We start from the raw sequence: 16,747 nt of genomic DNA, 5'->3' as shown, positions 1-16,747 counted from the left end.
TGCCTTTCCCACTCTATCTATGCAATCATCCACCCTAGGAATAGGGTAAGCATCTGACTTTGTTACAGCATTCACTTTCCTGTAATCTGTGCAAAATCTAACAGTTCCATCAGGTTTAGGTACAATAACACAGGGCGAACTCCAATTTGAAGTAGAATGTCTAATAATATCATTTTCCAACATGTATTTTATTTCCTGATCAACAAGTTTACTTTTTTCCACATTCATTCGATATGGGTGTTGTTTGATTGGTTTTGCATCCCCAACATCAACATCATGGGTAATTATCGATGTTCTGTTTGGAACATCTGGGAACAGATTTTTAAATTTTAAAATTAATTCTCTCATCTGTTGTTTTTGTGAAACTTGTAAATGGTCCAACTTCGTTTCAAGGTTCTCCATGATATTTTGGTTTTTCAGTTTCGATGGAACAATATTTGGTCTAAATTGGCCTTCCTCAACATCAACATCAGGCATTCTAGAAACAACCTTTTCACCATCCACCAAGGCCACAACTGAATCCCTCTCATAATAAGGTTTTAGCATGTTTACATGACAGAGTTGTGTTTTCTTGCGTCTATCTGGTGTTTTGATTATATATGTTAGATCAGTCACTCGAGATTCAATAACATAGGGTCCAGAAAAACGAGCTTGCAAGGGATTATTTTGGCTAGGGAAAAATACCAACACCTTTTGCCCCACTGCGAATGTCCTAGGCCGAGCATGTCTATCAAAATATGTCTTCATTCTTATCTGGCTTGTTTTCAGATTCTCTCTCGCTAGCTGGCAGACTCTCTCCAACCGAGTTTTAAATTTTTGGACATAGTCCAACAGACTCAAGTGAACTTCCTCATTAACCCATTGCTCTCTTAACAACTCCAAAGGTCCTCTCACCCTATGTCCAAACACAAGCTCAAACGGACTAAATCCGATTGACTCCTGGATCGATTCTCTAACGGCAAACAAAAGTAAATGGATACCTTCGTCCCAATCCTTGGTGTTTTCAAAGCAATAAGTCTTCAGCATATTTTTGAGAGTAGAATGAAATCTCTCCAGAGCTCCTTGAGATTCTGGGTGATATGCAGATGATACAATCTGCTTTGCTCCCAGCTCATAGACTATTTGTTGAAAAATTTTTGACATAAAATTACTACCTTGATCAGATTGGATTTCTTTTGGCAAACCAAACAAGGTAAAAAATTTTACAAGAGCCTTTGACACTGTCTTGGCCTTAATATTTCTAAGGGGTATTGCCTCTGGAAATCTAGAAGTGGCACACATGATGGTTAACAAATACTGATTTCCAGTCTTAGACTTTGGTAAGGGGCCAACACAGTCCACAATCACCTTCGAAAAGGGTTCATCAAAAGCAGGAATTGGTTTCAAAGGAGCCACAGGGGGTTTTTGATTTGGTTTACCTACCATCTGACATGTGTGGCAGGTTCGACAAAACATCACCACATCTTTTCTCAAACCAGGCCAATAGAATTGTTTCAAGATCTTCCCTACAGTTTTATTCACACCAAAATGACCACCCAAAGGCATACTATGGGCCAGGTTTAAAATCTCATCCCTATAAACTTTTGGCACAACAACCTGATGAATAACTTCCCAATCCTCATTAACAGGAACATGAGGAGGTCTCCATTTCCTCATTAACACTCCATTTTTGACATAGTATCCAGTTGGCACTTTTTCAATCTCCTCACATGAGAGAGCTTTTTCTTTCAATTCTGTCAACTCAGGGTCCTTTGTCTGTTCCACCATAAAATCCTTCCTCGACAAAGACAAATCTTTAAATTCAGGCTCACTGTAAGGATGTTGATCCTCCAGTGAAGACAGAAAAGTCTCAGATAAGGCATCAAAATTTTCTTCCTGTTTAGGACTGTCACAAGGAACTACATCAGACTGCACCGGACTGTCTGTCTTGGCTAATTCTTTAGCTCTAGCTCGAGTCACCGCACATGATGGGTAAACATCTGAATCATCCTCAGACTCATCAATCCTTGGTTTGGTTGTTAACCGTACCACAGGATCACTTTCTCCATTTGCAAGGTCATTTCCCAATAACAAAGAAACTCCTTCCACTGGCAAACTAGGTCTTATCCCTATCTCGACTGGTCCTTCTACGAACTTTGACTTTAAAATCACCCTGTGAAAAGGGACAGACATGGTCTCACCTGTAACGCCTCGTACTAGATTTACTTCACCAGTGTCACTTTCTTCACCAAAATTTAAAACACTGTCCAGCAAGAGAGATTGACTAGCCCCAGTATCTCTAAGAATTTTCACTGGCACCTGGGGTGACTCATCATTCAGTGAAACAAAACCCTCTGATACATAAGAACGGAATTCCTTTCTCACCTCCTCCAACTTTTCCGCTTTTCCCTCTTGCAAGGACTGATCTTTAACAGCATGTCCTAAACCTTCTTGATTTTTAATTGCCTGAAAGCAAACATTGGGCCCAGCTTCCTTCTTTTTCTTCAAAAGGGCACAATTAGATATCACGTGGCCAGGTTTCCTACAGTAATAACAAGTACGCTCAACAGGTTTCTCCAGCCCTGGCTTTTTTTCATCTTTTCCTTTTTGATTACCTCCCAATTTAATCTCTGGTTTACCTGGATTGTCTTTGTAACTCTTTTGAAAGGTTTTAGGTTGTCCCCATTTGGATTTATGGGTTAAAGCATAATCATCTGCCAACCTAGCAGTTTCTTGTAAAGTTTCCACTGCCTTTTCATTTAAATATGTTGTTAATTCAGCTGGAACACATCTTTTAAAGTCTTCCACTAGTATCAATTCTTTCAATTTATCAAATCCCCATCTACATTTTTAGCCATGTACCATCGTTCAAAACATATTCTCTTTCCATTGGCAAATTCCATATAAGTCTGATCTGCAGATTTCCTCAAGTCTCTGAATTTTTGTCTATAAGCCTCAGGGACCAATTCATAGGCCTTCAATATAGCTTGTTTTACCTTGGTATAATCAGCTGCATCCTCAACAGACAAAGCAGAATAAGCTTTTTGAGCTTTACCTTTAATCACACTCTGTACCATAAGAGCCCATCCTTTCCTTGGCCAGTTTGAACTCACAGCAACCTTTTCAAAATGTTGGAAATACTGATCAACCTGATCTTCTTCAAACGGAGGGACTAATCGAACCTCCCTGCTGGCTGAAAAACCATCATCAGAATCAGATTCCGAACTCCTACGCTTCATTTGTAACTCATGCTGCCTCTTTTTCTCCTCGTTATCCAGCTCCATCTGCTTCATTGCTAGATCAGCTTCTATCTTCATCTGAGTTATCTTTTGTTCGGCCTCTAATTTCTTTTGTTCTCGTTCAGCCTCTATCTTTAACTGGGTTTGTTCTCGTTCAGCCTCTATCTTTAACTGGGTTTGCTCTCGTTCAGCCTCTAATCTCTTTTGTTCTCGTTCAGCTTCTAATTTATTTTGCTCTCGTTCAGCCTCTATCTTTGCCAGCTGCACCTGTGCCTCAGAAATTGCTATTTCACTGCCAGGAAACTGTTTTAACACTTCCTTCTCAAACACTTTCTTTTCCACATAATGGCCAGCTATCAATCTCTGAATATCTGCCTTTCTCATAGACTGCTTTACTTCTGTAAGGTTTAGCCTTGTAGCAATCTTTATCAAATCATCCTTTTTCGCCACCTCCAATCCCTTCTGGGTTGGTGACTCCAAAAATGCCTTAATATCCATTGCTGCTGGTTTCCACACACACAAGCCAATTAAAAAGAATTTATCAGACCTCCCTCAAAAATCTTTGGATTGAATCTCGAACAAATTTCGTCAATCTGGGGTACAATCCCAGACGACACTCGTTAACCTTGGGAACTATCCCGGACGAGCCCCCAATTTTGTCACGAACCAGCAACAAAAGAAACACACTGAGCATGATTTAGTGTTAAAAACTATTTTATTAATCACTACTTATGATAATACGTAAAATAAAAGTAAAAATGTTAGTATGTTAGAATTCAAAAATGTTAAACCTTGAACGTTAACCCCAAAACTAAACTCGTCGTGTGTGTGTGTGACAAAGTCCAAAACTCCAAGTTCCTGAATGGTTCTTAAAGTTCAGTTCCGCAAGCCATAAGGTGAAACATGAGCAAAGGCTTCTTCAACAACCACCGTTGTCTGAAGATAAGATGTAGATGTAGAAAAACATAGAGAGAGTACATACGAAATCCAAATGTTCCACGATGGAACCCAAACGACACTTCAGTGTTTACTCGGTAGTGACTTCCTCACCCCGAAAAGCATCCGAACCGTGGTCGTCCACACACAAATACCTGTTTCCTTCTACAGGTCAGCAACAAAGTGAACTCCACCGGATTACTTCCAACTTCCATACATGGATTTCAGTGGCAAACACAGTTATTGTTTCTCATCCATCGATAGAGAAAAACAAGCAGGCTGGTGTCTCTCTCCCTTCTCTCTCTCTCTTTCTTCTTCTAACTTCTTCAACAACGTCATTACGTCCTTTATCTTCTATTGACGTAAGCACGCCCCACACACACATACACACACACTCTCTATCTTAAAGGGACTTTCACTGAGTCCGTAACACTTGAGACACACCAATGTGGTTGACTCTTGAATACCACATTAGGGGTAGTTCGTCATGGACAATAAATGTTGCCAATGAGTGGATAAATAAAGTGTCCAGTCATATTACGTTGATTACCACGGGTCAAATTTGATCAACCAGTTGATCATTTGCCCAACAAGTTTCTCAATTGATGTGATTCTTCATTTAACATGCATTTGATTTAAGCTAAAAAGAAGTCCCAAAACACAGTTGAATTTTCCCCTCCAAAATAGAAAAAGACTAGAAATATTCAGCTGGTCAGGCAGAGTCAATGGAGAGAGAAACATTTCAGGTCAATAAGCTTTGATCAGAATCAGGAAAAGAAATCAAAGATGCCTTAAATTGCGGAGAAGGGAGAGGGATGGAAAGATTGAGGGGAATGTCTGCGATGGGGTGGAGACCAAGAGAGTCTGAATGACAAGGGCAGTGTTGGTGCTGCTGAGAGAGGATGGTGAATGCTCAACAATCGCAGTTGATCTGATGGGAGGAAATGTATATAAATGGGAGATAAATGAGAATAGGGAGAGGAATAAAAAAAATGCTGGAACTATAAGATCCTGCATTTGTTGGGAATCGCAATTAAAAGAGGTTACTGGGAAGACCCAGCAGGTCAGGCAGCATGTGTGGAGAGAGAGAAAATAACATTACAGATTGATGATTCTGGCCAGTTCTGATACCAACAGAAAGGTCTGGCTGTCTGAAATTGTCAAGTTCAACGAGGGCTGTAATGTGGCTGGCTGGAAGATGAAATGCCGTCCTCGAGCTTACATTAGGCTCCATTGGAACAATATAGGAGGACAAAGATAGAGAGGTCAGGACGAAAGTTAGAGTGACTGGAAGCTCAGGACCAGCCTTGCAGATTGAACAGGAGGAGTTCTGTAAAGTGGTCAACCAACCTGTTTTGGATTCCCCAGTATAGAGGGGACCACATAGAGTCATACAGTCATAGAGTCACGCAGGAGCGAAACAGGCCCTTCGGCCCAACTGGTCCATGCCAGTCCATCTAAGCGTCCTACCTGCTCGCATTTGGCCCATATCCCTCTAAACCTTTCTTGTCCGTGTACCTATCTAAGTGTTTTGTAAATGTTGTTAATATTCCTGCCTCAACCACTTCCTGGCAGCTAAGTCCATATATGGACCACCCTCTGGGTGAAAAAGTTGCCCCTCAGGTTCCTATGAAATGCCTCCCCTCTCACCTTAAACCTGTGTTCTCCAGTTCTTAATTCCCCAATCCTGCAAAAGGGACTGTGAGCATTCACCCTATGCCCCTCGTAATTTTATACACCTCTTCTCTTATATCACCTCTCAGTCTCCTAATGTCTAAGGAATAAAGTTTGAGCCTGCCCAACCTCTCCCTATAACTCAATCCCTCGAGTTCCGGCAACATCCTTGTAAATCTCCTCTACACTCTTTCCAGCTTAAAGACATCTTTTCTATAGTAGAGTGACCAAAACTGAACACAATATCCCAAATGCGGCTTCACCAACGTCTTGTAAAACTACAGCCATAACATCCCAACTTTTATACTCAGTGCCCTGAGTGATGAAGGCCAGCTTGCCAAAAGCCTTCTTTACCACCCTGTCTACCTGTGACGACACTTTCAGGGAACCATTGTGAGCACTGAATGCAGTAATTTAAATTGTAAAAATACAATTGAATCTCTGCTTCACCTAGGAGGACTGTTTAGGTTCTTGGATGGTGGGAAGGGAAGATGTAAAGCAGCAGATGTTGCATCTCCTTGCACTGTTCCAACAAAGCCAAATACAAGCTTGACGACCAGCATCTTGCTTTCCAACAAGATATTTAACAGCTCTTAGGACTCAACACTGAATTCAACAATTTCAGACAACCAGACTTTCCAATTTGTAAGTGATGACAGATCATCCACCTGTAATGCTAACTCTATTCCTTCTCTCTCTGCAGAAGCTGCCTCACCTCTTGGCTATTTCCAGCATTGTTGTTAGTTTTAGGATTCTAGCAACTGGAATTTTTTGTGTCTTGCAGCTCCAGCATTGTATATTTACTCTCCCTGATTTACCTCCATTTATTTATATATGTTCCAGACAGATCAGCAATAATTAACAAGCCTTCACTCTCTCAGTTGGCACCTCAGTCTCTCTCGATCTCCACCCTATCACACACTTTCCTTTGCAACAAACAATCTTCCAGAGTGTTGCACAAACTTTCCTTAGTTCTCTCCATTCGTCCCCATCTCTGTGACTTAAAGTACCTTTGTTTTCCTGGTTTTTCTAGCTCTGTTCAGAAGTCATCAACTGGAAATATTAATCCCGTTTCTCTCTCCCCAGATGATGCCTGACTTGCTAAGTATTTGTCCAACATGTTTTGACTTCTTTCAGTTTTCTAGCAGTTGCTTTGCTCTTTGATTAATTTTTCTCATTTTCTTTTCTTCCAGTGCAAACATGAAGGTTGCCCAGCCTATTCTAGTTGTTCTATTCATAAGCAGTGGCATATGGTGTCAAGACCAAGAATATTTAGCACGGTTAGAATACTTTTATGAATGCCCGAAAGAGTGCCAATGCCCTGGTAGATTTTCTAACGCCCTGTACTGTGACAGCAAAAACCTCAGAGAGATGCCCTTGGTACCATCAAGGGTCTTGTATGCGTACCTTCAAAACAATCTCATTGATGCGATTTCAGAGAAGTCCTTCAAAAACGGAACTCAATTGAAGTGGCTAAACTTGAATAAAAATATGATCACAAGCAACAACATAGCTAAAGGTCTATTTAAGAAAATGGAAAACCTGCTCTACCTGTATCTTGAAGATAATAACCTGGAAGAAGTGCCTTCCCCCCTGCCAAGCAGCCTAGAACAACTTCGGCTAGCCAGGAACAAGATCTCCAGCATACCTGAGCGAGCTTTCTCAAACCTGGAGAAGCTGACGATGCTTGACCTGCAGAGCAACAGATTGAAAAACTTTGTCATTCAGCCAAATACATTTAAAGGACTGAAGACGTTACTACAGCTCAATCTGGCCCAAAATGACCTCACGGCAATGCCTGAGCAGGTGCCCGTTTCGACCCTGCAACTCTATTTGGACAATAACTCCATCAAAGAGATACCATTGGACTACTTCAGAAGCCTGCCGAAACTGTCCTTTGTCAGGCTAAATCACAATGAGATTTCTGATACCGGAATTCCTGAAACTGTTTTTAATGTGTCGTCCATAATAGACTTGCAGCTGTCGTACAATCAACTCACGTCAGTCCCTCTCATTCATTTCAGACTGCAACACTTACACCTGGACCACAACCAAATCAAACGTAAGTGACAGGTCATTAAGGAGCCTCTTTGAGAACTTACAGTGCTTTTCAAATAACTAATAGTCGAGAGGAATACTGTCCAGGGATGAATAGAAAAGGCACATACAAAACTTATTGTTCACTGTCCTCTAGACATATGTGCAGTACTGGTGGTGAAAGTTCACAGACAATTCACTTTCTTAATGAGATTATAGGGGAGATATTATGAAGGGGAAGAATTTTGCCTTCCAGGTCAGGAGCTCGAGGGGCACTACTTTTCTGTTCATTATCATTAAGCTACACCTTTTGAGCCAGTAGTCTTTGCTGTAAAAGATGTCTACCTAACTTCCATTCTCACTCCAAACTTTTAAGTATCTTAGGTTTACTACATTCAGCCAGCTTCAGTCCAATATCATATGTTATTTTTGAGAACTGCTGTGAAACCTTATTGGGAGCTGACTAGATTTCCCATTGCATGATTCCATTTGCCATATCCACAATGTCAATAGTGTCCTTGAAGTGCTTTGGTATTTTGTGAAATAAGTTTCCTTTCTGTCATCTGTTCATAAACTTTTCAAATAGTCATCTATCAGATCTCCCCAGAAACATTTAGAGTTATAGAGTAACACAGCACGGAAACAGGCCCTTCGGTCCAACTCGTCCATGCCAACCAAGATGCCCATCTAAGCTAGTCCCATTTGCCTATGTTTGGCCCATCTCCCTCTAAGCCTTTCCTATCCATGTACCTGTCCAAGTACTTTTAAATGCTGTCATTATACCCACTCCTACCACTTCCTCTGCAGCTTTTCCATATACGTATGACCCTCTGCATGAGGAAGTTGCCCCTCAGGCTCCTTCCAAATCTTTCCCCTCTCACCTTAAACTTATACCGTCTAATTTTTAATTCCCTTTTCCTGGGAATGTAACTTGTCAACGTAATGTCAGTTAACGTCTCTGCCCCTACAACTTTGAGTTATGTTGGTCTCTGATCTGGACCTGTTACCTGATCCATTTTAAGAGCATTAATAAATCCTATGTCCATGTTCCTTGGAGAACAAGGTTTGGTTGAAGATCTGAGTTCCAGATAAAAATAAAATGAAAAGACAAGTCACACTTATTCTGTGAACACAGAATTTCCCAAAACACATTTCAACAAATGAAGAAATTATCAAGTTTAATTGCTCCTGAACGTTTCACACACAGCAATGAGACAATCAACAATTAATCTGATCAGTTTGATGGGGATGGTTGAAGGATAAACATTAGGCTGAACATGTTCTTCTTCAAGTAATGTCAAGTGATCTGTTATGTCCACCTGAGAGGGGCCTCAGTGAGTATTTCATCCGCATTCATCACCTCTGACTCCATCAGTACTGCAGTGGAATATCTGCCCATATTGAAGGGGGAGATGGCAAGGACAATGTACACATAATTTTATAAAAGCACAAGAATAGGACCCCAAAAAATTGAGAGCTTAGAAGAACTTCAAATGGAAATGCTGCATTCCTAACTGTTGCTGCTCCAATTTAAACTGCTGAGACAGATAGAGAGAGGAGTCACGGCAATCCCATTACAGGATGGAAACTTGAATCACAACTGCTTATTGTTGCCAGAGGGAGTCACCAGTATCAATGCTGATTTAGACATAGGTAAAAATCAAAAAGAACCGGAATTCCTGCTTTTGGGAAAGGGAGCAAATGGTTTCACAAGACTTTGTCAATTCAATATAGATTTAACCAATTCAGTGCGACACCCTTTGATGTTCACTTATTATCCAACTTCTTCCTTGTCATTTCTAACAATATGATGTTAAGATATAGGTAAATTAGCCTTCTTTGCTGAATAGATTACAAGGGACAATCTTCTGAGTGTGATCCATGCTAACTGGTTATTCAAAACAGGAGATTACAGGAACTCCTGTAAGACTATTAGAATAGTCCGGTAACCATTGTTAAAGGCATGTCACAGGCAGGAAGCTTATAATAGCCCTGATTGGAACAGTTTCAGGCTTGATCTCTTCTTTATGGAAGTCTGATCCTGCAGATTACAACTCTGTTACCTTCATTCCAGCTCTCACCCTTTTTTCATTGTAGAAGCACAAGGTGAAAGAAATTTGTGATCTTGAGATATTCCAGAAATGTTGTGCTTAATAAGCATTTTTACCGACCCTTATTAAACATTTCATCCAAAAGCCCCCTGAATAAAATCTCAAGTGCTATCCACTTTGAGCTCCCTTGACCCAAATAGTAATCCTTGATGCCTAGAGATAAATGAATATACCTACAATTGTAACTCTATATTATGTTACATATTTCAATGAGATTGTTAGTTAAACTGTCTGTAAAGTTGTTTTCTCTTGATTGTACTCTTTGGAAAAATAGACATGTGCCAGGTTTTTAATGAAGAAAACCTCTTAACAAGAACACTTCATCTTCTGCAATAACAGGTTGTAAAAAGTAATGCATTTAGGTTGTGTAGTTCCGGAGCAACATCATTTGAGTCCATTTTGTTTGCCATTTGTTTGATTCCCTTTAATCCCATGTTCTGTGGTGTGTCACTGCAGTCCCAATTTTAACAGTGTGGGATCCAAAAGCAAGGGGCAGGGGCTGACAACTTTTCATCCGCCTCAATAAACTTTTATAAGTCCAGGACATGAGGAGCCTATAAGCACAGATACTTTGAACATTTCCACCCCATGTCCAACGTTCAATATTCCTCCATCGTGATCCCTAGGTTTACCTAGAACAGACCAACAAATGAGGCATTACACTGGTAGACAATTGTGAGGGAATGGCTCTGGGTGATCCAGAGCATCCTGGACACTATGATATTTTATAACATCACATCAAACACTTGCAAAAGCAGCCTCCTCCTGATTATTACCAAGTGTCCTCCTTTAGCTGATGAAGCAGTACTTCCCCATGTTTAACGCCACATGGAAGAAGAACTAAGAGTAAGAAGTGCACAAAATGTACCCTGTATGGGAGCTTTAATGGTCATCACCAAGGCAAACTCAGGAAGCTGGTCAAGTTGTGAAGGTCTTAACTGCCACACTGGGTCTGTTGTAGACAGTATGTAAAGTGAGACCAGGGATAAACTGAGTTGACCTTATCTTCACCAATCTACCACTGCAGACGTGCAGTTCTGGTGGATACAACATCTCTTTTTCACTGTGCTTTACGTAGCACTATTGTTATGCAAAATGGGACACATTCTAGGAGCACAAGGCTGGACATCAGTGAAACCCTGGTGGCCGACAGCAACACCACAATTGTATTCCACCACAAAATGTGGCCATGCAGCTGGGCATTTCTGTTACTTTATCGTGAAGTCAAGATATGGAGGTTGATTTAACGTGAGGCATTACCAAACTTATCTAAAAAAATGAGAAGCCAAGCCAGTGAAGATACAATGCAGTACCACATGCATTCTAAACAGTGAAAGCATTCTGCAATATACAGAGCTGAGTGATCCCAGAACCAATGGATCACCTCAATATTGCCACAACCAGTTGGGTATGGTGGTGGGTAATTAATAACAAATGGGCAGAGGAAGGTCCAAAAAGATTCTCATCCTCAGTGATGATGGGACCTTAGATGTGTGCCAATGACAAGGCTAAAGCATTTGGAACCATCTTCAACAAGAAGGGCCGAGTGGATGATCTACCTTGGGTTCCACCCGAGATCGCCACCATTGCAGCTTACTCGATTCACTCCAGGTGAAGTGGCTGAAAGCATGAGATACAGCAAAGGATATGGAAACAGATTATATCCCAGCTGTAATGTTGAAGACTTGTTTACCAATGACACAGGTAGAAAAAGAGAAGAGGTCCTGAAGGAGGAATACAAGGAGTTAGGAAGAAAGTTGAGAAGTAGGACCTCTAAGGTGGTAATTTCAGGATTACTAACTGTGCCACGTGCTAACAGTAGTAAGAATAGAAAGATCTGGCAGATGAATGCGTGGCTGAGTGGCTGGTGCTGGGGGCAGGGCTTCAGATTTCTGGGTCATTGGGACCTTTATTGGGGGAGGCATAACCTATTCACTAAGGATGGGTTACACCTAAACACCAAAGGGTCCAATATCCTGGCAGAAATGTTTAATTTAGCTGTTGGGGAGGGTTTAAACTAATTTGGCAAGGGGATGGAAACCAGGATGTTAGGATACAAGATGTTAGGGTAAGGGAGGAGGTTTATAGAAACAAGTCCAAGACAGTGTGCAGTGAGGATGGCAAGAAGGACAGGAAGGTGAAAAGTCAGGATAATTTGCTGAACAATAGAAATACAACAAAATCAATAGCAGATACTGGACTAAATGTCCTATATTTAAATGCACGTAGCATTAGGAATAAAGTAGATGACCTAGTGGCACAACTACAGATTAATAAATACGACATTATGGCAATCACCGAGTCATGGCTTTATGACGGATGTGATTGGGAACTAAATGTCCAGGGGCACACAATGTATTAGAAACATAGGCGGGTAGGCAGAGGGGGTGGTGTGGCCATGATGGTTAGTAATGATATAAAATCAATAGAAAGGAAGGACATTGGGTCAGAAGAGGTGGAATCCTTATGGGTGGAGCTAAGAAATAGCAAGGGTAAAAGGACAATAGCAGCAGTTATACATAGGCCCCCTAATAGCAGTCAGGAAGTGGACTATAAGTTGCAGTTAGAAATAGAAAAAGCCTGCCAGAGTGACAACGTTAAGATAATTATGAGGGATTTTAACACGAAGGTGGACTGGGAAATCCAGCAAGGCAGTAGATCTCAGGAGAGTGAGTTTGTGGAATGTCTACGGGATGGCTTTTTGGAGCAACTTGTTGATGAGCCCACCAAGGAATCGGCTGTTTTGGATTCGGTGCTGTGTAATGAACCGGAGGTGAGTAGGGAACTAAAGGTAAAGGAACCATTAGGAACTAGTGATCACAACAGGATTCAGTTCAGTTTCAAATTTGAGAAGGAGAAGCTGATAACTGGTGTATCGATATTTCAGTGGAACAAAGGAAATTACAGTGGCATGAGAGAGGAGCTGGCTCAAATTGATTGGAAGAGTAAGCTAGCTGGAGAGATGGCGGAGCAGAAATGGATGGAATTTTTACAAGAAATAAGGAAAATGCAGGATAGATATATTCCAAGAAAAAAGGTTTAAAATGGAAAAAAGGCACAAATGTGGATAACGGGAGAGGTGACAGCTAAGATAAAAGCAAAAGGGAGGGCATACAAGTAAGCAAAAATTAATGGGAAAACAGAAGACTGGGAAACTTTTAAAAACCTGCAGAAAGAAACTAAGAAGGTCATTAGGAAAGAAAGGATGAATTATGAAAGGAAGTTGGCGGATAACATTCGAAAGGATACTTTTTTAAATATGTAAGGAGTAAAAGAGAGACACAGGTTGATATAGGACCAATCGATAACGGTGCAGGAGAGATTATAATGGATGATAAGGAGATGGCAGAGGAACTAAATGAGTATTTTGCATCAGTCTTCACTGTGGAGGACGTCAGCGATATAGCGGATAGTCAGGGGTCTCAAGGAATGGAACTGAGTTCAATTAAGATTACTAGAGAGAAGGTGCTAGGAAAGCTAAATAGACTAAAGACTGATAAGTCTCCCGGACCGGATGAGGTACATCCCTGGGTTCTGAAGGAGGTGGCTTTAGAGATAGCGGAGGCATTGGTGATAATTTTCCAGGAATCGATAGACTCCGGCATGGTTCTGGAGGACTGGACGGTTGCAAATGTAGTTCCGCTGTATAAGAAAGGTGGGAGGCAGCATAAAGGAAATTACAGACCTATTAGTCTGATGTCGGTGATGGAAAAGTTATTAGAATCGATCCTCAAGGATGGGGTTATGGAATACCTAGAGGTGAAAGGCAAGATAGGTCCAAGCCAACATGGTTTCCTGAAGGGACGATCCTGCCTGACCAACCTATTGGAGTTTTTTGGAGAAATCTCAGGTAGGGTGGATAAGGGAGAGGCAGTAGATGTTGTGTATTTAGACTTTCAAAAGGCCTTCGACAAGGTGCCGCACAAGAGACTAATTAATAAGATGAGAGGTCATGGAATTACAGATAGGCTAACAGAATGGGTGGAGCATTGGCTGGTTGGCAGAAAGCAAAGGGTGGGAATAAAAGGATCCTGTTCTGGTTGGCTACCGGTTACTAGTGGTGTTCCGCAGGGGTCGGTGTTGGGGCCGCTTCTTTTTACCCTGTACATTAACGATTTGGAAGGTGGAGTAAATGGTTTTGTGGCTAAGTTTGTGGATGACACCAAGATAGGTGGAGGAGTAGAGAGTATTGAGGAGACAGGAAGGTTGCAGAGAGACTTAGATAGTTTAGGAGAATGAGCAAGGAAATGACAGATGAAATTCAATGTTGAGAAATGTGCAGTTGTACACTTTGGAAACAGAAATAAATGGGCAGATTATTATCTAGAAGGGGAGAAAATTCAAAGTACAGAAGTACAAAGGGACTTGGGGGTACTCGTGCAGGATACCCTAAAGGTGAACCACCAGGTCGGATCAATGGTAAGGAAAGCGAACGCTATGTTGGCATTCATTTCAAGAGGTATAGTGTATAAAAGTAAGGAAGTGTTGATGAGGCTCTACGGGGCACTAGTGAGGTCTCATTTGGAATACTGTGTACAGTTTTGGGCCTCATATCTTAGGAAGGATGTGCTGATGTTGGAGAGGGTTCAGAGGAGATTTACGAGGATAATTCCCGGAATGAAAGGGCTTACATATGATGAGTGTTTGTCGGCTCTTGGACTGTACTCACTGGAGTACAGAAGAATGAGAGGGGACCTCATAGAAACATTTAAAATGTTGAAAGGACTGGACAGAGTAGATGTGGCCAAGCTGTCTCCCTTGGTGGGTGAGTCCAGGACCAGAGGGCACAATCTTAGAATTAGAGGGTACAGCTTTAAAACAGAGATGAGGAGAAATTTCTTTAGCCAGAGGATGGTGAATTTATGGAATTCCTTGTCATGTACAGCAGTGGAGACCAGATCATTGGAGGCATTTAAGGAGGAGATAGATAGATATCTAATTAGTCAAGGTATCAAGGGATATGGGGATAAGGCCGGAAACTGAGGTTAGAATAGTTTTTTGTTGCTCATGGAGCAGACATCCCCCTCCACCCACTTTTCATTTATTTTTTTCTTTTTCCCCTTTTCTTTGGAGCAGACTCAATAGGCCGAATGGCCTACTTCTGCTCCCTTGTCTTGCGATCTTGTGAGAATTAGTCATATCTCTGGCCAACCATTCCAGTATAACTACAACATTGATGTCTATCTGTCAATGTTAGGAATAGTCCAGATATGCCCCGTTTGGGAAAATAAGACAAATTCAACCCAGTTAATTATCATCCCATCAGTTTGCTATCAATCATCAGCAAAGTGGTGGAAGGTGTTGTTGATAGTGCTATCGAGCAACACCTATTCACAATAATATGCTCACCAGTGTTCAGTCAGATTCACCAGGACTGCTCAGAATCAGACATCATTTTAGCCCTGGTTCAAACCTGTATCAAAGAGTTGAATTCCAGAGGTAGGAGCAGATTGACTGCCCTTGACATCATAGCAACTCTTGACCAAGTTTAGCGTCAAGCCTTAGCAAAACTTCAAACTGATGTAAATCAAGGGACAAATTCCCCACTGGTTTGTGTCATTAGTTGCAAAAGAAAGATGGTTGTGGTTGATGGGGGTCTAAGCCCAACCTTTTCAGCTGCTTCCTCAGTGACAACCTCCCCAACAGCTCTGCCCACAAATGAGACAAGGACAACAAGGGACATTTGCTGATGATGACACAATGCACAATTCCATTCATGTTGATAATAAAGATAATGAAGCAGCATTTAGCAAGACTTACACATTTTTGGCATGGATTGTTAAATGGCAAGGAACACTTGACATACTGTAGTGCAAAATGGTCAAAGTGGTCATACTGAGGTAGTGATTAGGGTTGTGCAGGTTGGTTCAAAAACCGAATGGTTGAAGGGAAGTAGCTGTTCCTGAACCTGGTGGTGTGGGACTTCAGGCTTCTGTACCTCCTGCCCGATGGTAGCTGCGAGAAGAGAGCATGGCCCGGATGGTGGGGGTCTTTGATGATAGATGCTGTTTTCTTGAGATAGCGTCTCATGTAGATACTACCGATGGTGGGGAGGGACGTGTCCGTGATGTATTGGGCTGAGTCCACTACTCTCTGCAGCTTCTTACGTTCCAAAGCATTGGAATGAATCAGCAATGGAATGACAATGTAATAATCAATAGGGGCAATCCAATGCTGCCTGCTCTAGGCAAACCATTGAGGTGAATTTAGAGTCCTTATTTTTGTCAGAATATTAATGCACAGATCTTTTTCTTCAATTTACAGAGATTAACGGAGCTCAAATCTGCCCTGTACCTGTCAACACAATTTATCAGAGGCCCGTGGGAGAACATCACCCCCAACTTCGTTATCTCCGTCTTGACGGCAATGGAATTAAACCACCCATTCCACTTGAGCTCATGATGTGCTTTAGGCTCCTTTCTGCAATTGTGATATAAAAGAGAGTAAACCTGCTCTCCAATTCAATTCTGTGAGAGTGGAAGAGAAAACGCAAGTCTTGCTGGTCTAGGACTTGTAGATTGAGATGATTCCTATCTTCTAAACTGGAAAATAGGTGATGAAAAATAGTCTAGTATTGGCAGAAAATGTGGCCAGTTATTAACAGTAGCATTGGTGGAAATTCAAGTACATTAGTATTGAATAATTAGTGAGAGGTCTTACATTCTAATAAAACGTCTGATCAGTAAAAGAACAGTTGAGTCCCAGCATCATGGTTCAGATAGTTTCTCTGCAGCTTTACTTTCATTAGATACTTGGCCCATCGCAAATGTG

The 16,747-nt window shown here is 41.4% G+C and overlaps 1 protein-coding gene across 1 annotated transcript in view; it reads left to right on the top strand.

Annotated features, from left to right (window-relative positions):
• Positions 1-16,499, top strand: part of LOC127578577 (keratocan-like) — a 30,861-nt gene extending 14,362 nt beyond the window's left edge. The window contains exons 2-3 of the mRNA XM_052030726.1: positions 7,022-7,890; positions 16,241-16,499. Of these exons, the coding sequence (XP_051886686.1) occupies positions 7,022-7,890; positions 16,241-16,413 (1,042 nt within the window). The 3' untranslated portion in view covers positions 16,414-16,499. The remainder of the gene's footprint in view (positions 1-7,021; positions 7,891-16,240) is intronic.
• The last annotated feature ends 248 nt before the right edge of the window (positions 16,500-16,747 follow it).

Source organism: Pristis pectinata, chromosome 15 (genome assembly GCF_009764475.1).
Source record: "Pristis pectinata isolate sPriPec2 chromosome 15, sPriPec2.1.pri, whole genome shotgun sequence".
Lineage (NCBI taxonomy): Eukaryota > Metazoa > Chordata > Chondrichthyes > Rhinopristiformes > Pristidae > Pristis > Pristis pectinata.
Note: the sequence above shows the minus strand (reverse complement) of the source record. Positions and strands in the feature narration are given on the sequence as shown.